Source organism: Agrilus planipennis, unplaced genomic scaffold, assembly GCF_000699045.2.
Source record: "Agrilus planipennis isolate EAB-ADULT unplaced genomic scaffold, Apla_2.0 scaffold82, whole genome shotgun sequence".
Lineage (NCBI taxonomy): Eukaryota > Metazoa > Arthropoda > Insecta > Coleoptera > Buprestidae > Agrilus > Agrilus planipennis.
The window spans coordinates 509,891-517,014 of NW_020442454.1; the positions used below are offsets into that span (position 1 = coordinate 509,891).

Consider the following 7,124-nt stretch of genomic DNA (forward strand, 5'->3'; position numbering starts at 1 on the left):
TATAAATTTTATTAAAAATGGGGTAATAAGAATAAAACGGTAAATATTTTAAAATACAAGTGATAAATAGTTAAAGCGTAAAAAATGCAGAAAACAGCTAATAAACATCTTCACCTTCGGAAACCATAAATTCTTCATCAATTACAATGTCTTTCGTTTTATTTGAATTACTTGAAGTTGAAAATATATGGAAAAAATCAGTCAAATTGACGGTTGAATAGCTAGATAGCTTCATATATTTCTTTACTGTTTCGTGAAGAATACGAAAACCATTTTCTATATTTGATTCCAAATGTTTCCCTAAAAACAAATCAAACTATTTGTTTCGGTATTTTTGAATTTAATATTAAATAAAGCAGTAAAGTGCACTTGAAAAACCGTAAATAAAAATTTGTAATTTACAAAATTTTCACTAAACTTGGGCTATTAATATTAGTGGAAGGTTAGCCCCTCTGACTTAAACTCTGCTGCAAAGTCGGAGAGTAGAGCGAGAAGTCCTTTTCATCCTCCTCTTAGGAATCGTGGGAATGGGGGGTGGTAGTTAGAGAGAGACATATGATGCAATAATGTCTAAATTGTTATTACAATTTAAATCTTTTATGTACTATTTAGTTTAAAAATAGTGTACACAAAGATGCCCAGATATTTAAATTTTATAGACTTAATTTTTTTATGCGATTTTCTGTTAGTACTGTAGACCTCTCGGGTCACACCCGGACCGCCTTAATTATTTATTTACTAAAGTGGTATACTTACTTTTCTCATGTTTATTTAAATCGAATAAATGTTTGTAGTACAACAACTGCGTATACAAATCTTTTTCAGAATATTTCTTATACATTACTCCTCTTCTACAAAGTAAGCAAATAGGATATTTGCCAACGAACTTCAATGGAATATCATCTGTTTCATTAGGGCAAGCAGGATCTTCGCATATAAATTCATTTTCATAATACTTGGCTATGTATCTTCGAATACTTAGAATTAGTTGATTTTGAACAGACGTTAGATACTCAATTGGGCGAACAGAGCAATTGAGATTTAAACATTTCTCAAAAAAGGTGTCTTTATTTACATCATTAACCACATTTACCGTTTTGCATGACATACATTTAAATGTCAAGAAATCAACGTTTCTGAAAACAATTTCTTTACTCCGTAGATTGTCGCCAACGGATATTTGATTATTGTCTTTGGGTTTTTTAAATGCAGTATTATCGAGACCTAAACAATTTGCCACTTCATAAGCATCAATCCCTTCCATTGGTTCACAAAGACGAGTTACTACAGGGTGAATTTGTTGTGCGAGGTAATATTTAACGTCGATCTTTAGGTCTTCAGAATTCTTCAATTCATCTACGTGGTACGCTCTTTGTACGTGAGAGTTCTTCGTACCATCCTCACAAATCACATAAGGCACAGTGTCTCCTGCTTTTAGCAGTTTACCACCTTTCTCATTATGTCTGAGAGCCACTTGAACGTGTGGCAGTTGCAAATTCCCAGCGTACGTTTCTGGATCTTTAGTAAGTTGCTTCGTGATAATTAAAAGCGACAAAGGCACCTTACCGTTTTCTAAATCTTCTCTAAGTTTTCTTAAGTGTGCTTGAATATTTTCAATTCGCTCGTCAAGACTGTGGTCCCTGAAAATGCAATTGAGAATAAATTTACCAGCCTCTGCAGCCAATTGTGACCAATCTCTTCGAACTAAATCCAATCCTTTGTGCTCCTGTGTTGTCACAAGCTGTCCTGATTTTGATTTTGTTACAATGACTGCCGCATATTTTTTCTTTTTGAGTAACAGGAGATATTTGAAAACCCCGTCTATATCTAATTCTACTTGACGATAAAGTTTGTTCACTTCTTGCTTTATTTTAAGACCGATTTGCATAACCTGGTCGTAATCTAAACAATTGGTATTAATCATTATACTGTCTGTATCACCATAAATCACTTCATGTGCCATTTTTTGGACCAGATCTCTTGTACTTGTAAGAATTTCTCTTCCTTTGTACGTTACCAAAGCTGCTAAATGTTTGGCGAAAAATCGTGAATTTGAAAATCCTAAACAACCATACATACTATTAGCTGTTAATTTTAAAGCCATCTGACGAATGTTGTACTGCATTCTTAAATCGTTCGAAATTTCTAAATTGTTCATAAGTTTTTTGACTGCTCTACGACTTTCTACGAGTTTTCGAATTTCAGTTGGTAATATTCCTGGTGGTAAACTTTTGTCCGGTAAAACTACATCTTCACCTTGTGTGTCAGCTATGGTTGTGAAACAAATGTTGTATTCTTGAATAATGCTGGGATATAATGAGTTAAAATCCATTAACAGAATCAGTCTGTCATAAAAACCTACTTTAGGATCCAATACAAGGCCACCGGAGTATGTCGGCTTTTTTCGAGAAGATGCGTTGTCTATTTCGTCTTTGTTTTTCTTGAAGGCGTATTTGTCAGGTACAATATAATCTTTTTCGTAAAAAGCATGCAATAATAAAAATTCGTTTCTTTCAGATCTACCGCCCATCAAAGTGCGTGACATAACATTCCCAGCTATATTGGTAATTTGAAGGGCAAGTGGTATAACATTTAATTCGTACATTATCTTTAAAACAAATAATGTATCTTGCATTGTAAAGGAAACTAATTTTAGTAAACTTGTAGAATCTTGATAACACTTTGGAATATCTTCAGGGTCGATTTCAACCCTTTGATTTTCAGTTATCTTCAAAACATTCTGGCACAACGTTTGAAGATCAAAAGATCTCGACTTTATTAATTCCTTTGCTGAAACTTTAATGTCGCAAACTAAGCGCCCTGTAAACAACAGCTGCTCATTTTTTTGTTTATATGGCATTATACTTCTTTTTATTCGGCTAAATTTACTGAAAGTATTCACTTTATGCTCTACGAGACGTTGGCAGAGAACCGGTATTTGGTAACCTAACAAATCATGTCCAACAATAAGATCAGGATCTAATTTTGAGAATTGATTGATGAAATAATTTATTAAAGAACGTTCCGAGTCCGTTTTTTGTACTTTGGTGGCTTTATAGTTTTGCACACTCTCGTGAAAATCGATGGGAAACATTCGATCTCCAGGACGAGTTAACACTAAAAATTTAAAAATTGAAACATTTAGGTACTTCATTATTCCAAAAAAGCGTGTTAGCCTTATTTGAAAAATAGAGCTAATTGTAAGCAAAATTTGTACACAACAGTACAAGTGCTATTTACGCATTCGACTAATTAATTAATTATTATAATTTACATAATAATTAACACCCTGCATATATAACAGGCATGTCAACCTCGCGACCTGCATCCGGTCCTTCCGAAACTTTTGGGGCCTGCTAAGATTGATAACCAATATATGGTTATTCAACACAGGATTCATTTATTAAAATTATGAATTTGTACACGGTACATGAATTAAATAAACATATTTCAGAAAATATTTCCGTTTATTCAACCTCCTCCCTTCGAACTCACGTCATAAAGTTCGGTACGCTCTTGAAATTACTTTGTGTGAATAATATTAAACTGAAAAAAAAAAATAGGCATTCCTACATACATTATTTTTAATATATTTATATTCTGTGTATTAATATTTCATACCTATACATTCTTTTTTTTTTGTTTTACGGATCGTGATTTAAAACGTAATACTTGGTGGTTAATGAGTTTGACATGCCTAATATATACAAATAATTTTCTTAGACCCCATGTAAAGTGCTACAATTTTTATCTAAATATTGGCAATAACAATATTAGAAAAAATTGGGGGGTGCAAACAAAAAAGTTTTAAAAACAAAGGAAACTCACCACAGAAATGCTTTTGAAAAGGTATTTTTGGAGCCTGTTTGTCCACATAATATTTATCATTAACAAGGCAAGAAATCATCACTATCTCGTTGCGAAGATATTTCGGATTCACCACTGTCTTCACATTTATAGCAGCTACAACAAGCGGAGGAGGAGGGAGATTGTTGGAGTTTTTTACTACAGAAATATCAGACACCTTATTGCAATTCACTTCAAATTTACACCAACTCATAGGGTTGGAAACTGATTCTGGATTGGTCACGTCAAGCCAACAAGGACCTTTGATTTTACGTTCTAACAAAAATATTTCTAGGAAACTGCTTTTTGTACCAAATACTCGCGAAAAGGTTTCACCACTTCTTTTAGGATCGACTGCTGGATATTTAGCCTACATTAAAATTAATTGAAGTATAAAGTAAGAAATTTTACTAATGTTACGAGGGTGGATTGATAAGGGAGATTTCGAGAATCATAAAATTCAAAAATTCATATAAAAACGTTTAAAAAAACCGAAATGTGTTTTGACACCCGAAGTGTTATCGCAATTTATTAGAATTTTAGTATTTTGTTTTTGTAATAAAAAGTGCACATAAGTACCTATATAAAAATGATATGAGCAACCTGTACGGTTTTGTTTAGTATTTTTTTAATTATAAAAAGGAAACATCATGAATTATATAAATAAATTTAAGAGTAGGTTGCAGTCTGCTACATAATTAAGAATTAAATTATTTTTTTTGGCAGAGTGACCAAGTGCCAGTCGGCCATGTACCACGTTCATTAACAATATTTTGTCGTGGAGAGAACACTCGTCAAACTTTACCAGGAGACCATGTTGCCATAACAGGCGTGTTTTTACCACTTATTCGAAGTGGTTACAAGCAAATTGTTGGTGGGCTCCTTTCTGATACGTATCTTGAAGCACATGTGAGCATTTTTCTTAAAACGTAGTAGTTTACATGTTAAAATAATAATTTTCTTAAAGAGAATAGTTTCTGTAAACAAAACCGCAGAAGAAGAAACCGCTTCTTCCACTTTAACACCAGACGAACTTGCCGCTTTAACTGAAGAAGATTTTTATACTAAGTTGGCCATGTCCATAGCGCCTGAAATCTATGGTCATTTAGATGTTAAAAAAGCTTTACTGTTACTTCTCGTAGGAGGGGTTGATCGAAAACCAGACGGTATGAAAATTCGCGGAAATATTAATATTTGCCTTATGGGCGATCCTGGTGTAGCCAAGTCGCAGTTGTTAGGGTTCATCAGTCGTCTTGCACCCAGAAGTAATGTTGAAATATGTATTTGTAATTACAAATTATATTAAAACCGTAAAAATTATATTAGGTCAGTATACTACTGGAAGAGGTTCTTCAGGAGTGGGTTTAACTGCAGCGGTCATGAGAGATCCTTTGACTGGCGAAATGATGTTGGAAGGTGGAGCCCTTGTGTTAGCAGATAAGGGTGTATGTTGTATTGATGAATTTGATAAAATGGCTGATTTTGATCGAACTGCCATTCATGAAGTCATGGAACAACAGACAATTAGTATTGCCAAGGTATTTAATATAAAAAGTCCGAAATGTTGTCTTTAGTACTCTATATTTTTCTTTCTTGATGAGAGTGCTCCTTATAGTACTCAAAATAGTTTATGCTAAATATTTTTCAATTATCCTCTTGATATTGTTGCTCTACTACTATAAATATTTTATTTTCACTAAAAACAAAGGACTAGTATTTAACGAAGTTCATTTAAATCATTTACTTAGTAAATAAAAAGTCACTAAATGCTTTCAGGACTTATATGTATGTATTTATGTATAAATGACTTAGTTATTGCAAATCATTTATAGGCTGGTATCATGACAACGTTAAATGCTCGCGTATCAATATTAGCTGCCGCCAATCCAGCATTTGGACGTTACAATCCCAAACGCACTATTGAACAAAATATTCAACTTCCAGCTGCTCTCTTGTCGCGTTTTGATTTATTGTGGCTAATTCAAGATAGACCTAATCGTGATAATGACCTACGATTAGCCAAACATATAACTTATGTTCACCAGCACTGCAAACAACCCCCAACAAACGTACAAGCGCTTGACATGAACGTTATGCGCAAATATATTTCACTTTGTAAAATGAAGAATCCTGTCATTCCAGAAGATCTAACTGATTTTATTGTTTGTGAGTAATTGCAAATTTTGTTTTTAATTTTCATTATGTTATCTACTAAAAATATTGAAATAAAAACTAAATAATTAAAATAGCTTTAAAGGAATTAATTTATGGTTTATGGTTTTAAATTTTACATTTTCAAAGTAACTGATTTTGTTTTTTTTTTGTATAGCCGCTTATGTAGAGCTTCGTAAGCAAGCTCGAAATTCTCCAGATATGACTTTTACATCTGCACGTAACTTGCTTGGTATACTTAGATTATCCACTGCTTTAGCCAGGCTCAGGCTGGCAAATTCAGTTGAGAAGGATGATGTAAAAGAAGCAATTCGATTACTGGAAATGAGCAAAGATTCTTTGAATTGTGTAGCCGAATCTAGAGGATTCAGGTAAGAAAATATTTTCATAAACTTACACTTATAGTAAAAAAAAGTACCTCCTTAGACTTCATTTTTTTTTAATCAAAATGTGCACTTAAACTGTTTATTTATTTTGAATGTAGTATTACAGGAAAAACATATTATTCCGTTTTACAGAAAATTGAGACATATTTTCATTCTTCTTGTTGGTTAGTTGTTTTATTTATATAGTTTAATAGTTTATTATTTTTATCTTTTAATATGCAAATGAGCATCGAATAATTAAATGGTATGCTTTTCCTGAACACTGTGCAGCTTTAAGAACATTGTTTTAATTATTGAACTGTGGGAATGCATTTTAAAATTTATCACGAATTGTGCCTGTCTGTTTTAGACCTGCTGGTAGTGTTAATGATAAAATATTTGCTCTTATCCGTGAATTGGCTGGAGATAGTAAGATTGTTAAAATTTCTGATGTTTTGGAAAAATGTTCAAGTAAGGGTTACAAGCCCGATCAAGTAGATAATTGTATTGAAGATTACGAAGCCCTAAACGTTTGGCAAGTAAATCAAACTCGAACAAAGATTACTTTTATATAAGAGTTTAAAGCACTGACTGATAATTTTGTATTTAAAATCTAAGTTAGTTGTGTTTAATTATATTTTAGGGAACGTATATATAAGGCAGGGTAATGGAAAAAACCGTTTATTAAAATTAAAAAACGTTTTTTTTTTTACTTTGCAATATATACAACTAAACACATAC

The 7,124-nt window shown here is 32.5% G+C and overlaps 3 protein-coding genes across 3 annotated transcripts in view; 2 read left to right on the top strand and 1 right to left on the bottom strand.

Annotated features, from left to right (window-relative positions):
- The window catches only part of LOC108736548 (DNA replication licensing factor Mcm7), an 11,777-nt gene extending 4,772 nt beyond the window's left edge, over window positions 1-7,005 (top strand). Inside the window, exon 10 of the mRNA XM_025980556.1 lies at window positions 6,882-7,005. Coding sequence (XP_025836341.1) covers window positions 6,882-6,958 — 77 coding nt within the window. The 3' untranslated portion in view covers window positions 6,959-7,005. The remainder of the gene's footprint in view (window positions 1-6,881) is intronic.
- The window catches only part of LOC108736547 (DNA replication licensing factor Mcm7-like), a 23,333-nt gene extending 16,215 nt beyond the window's left edge, over window positions 1-7,118 (top strand). Inside the window, exon 10 of the mRNA XM_025980561.1 lies at window positions 6,997-7,118. The gene's annotated coding sequence lies outside the window, so the exon portion shown is untranslated. The remainder of the gene's footprint in view (window positions 1-6,996) is intronic.
- The window catches only part of LOC108736558 (DNA polymerase alpha catalytic subunit), an 18,815-nt gene continuing 11,691 nt past the window's right edge, over window positions 1-7,124 (bottom strand). The window contains exons 7-9 of the mRNA XM_018469018.2: window positions 3,829-4,216; window positions 757-3,117; window positions 1-300 (exon numbers count right to left, since the gene is read on the bottom strand). Coding sequence (XP_018324520.1) covers window positions 98-300; window positions 757-3,117; window positions 3,829-4,216 — 2,952 coding nt within the window. The 3' untranslated portion in view covers window positions 1-97. The remainder of the gene's footprint in view (window positions 301-756; window positions 3,118-3,828; window positions 4,217-7,124) is intronic.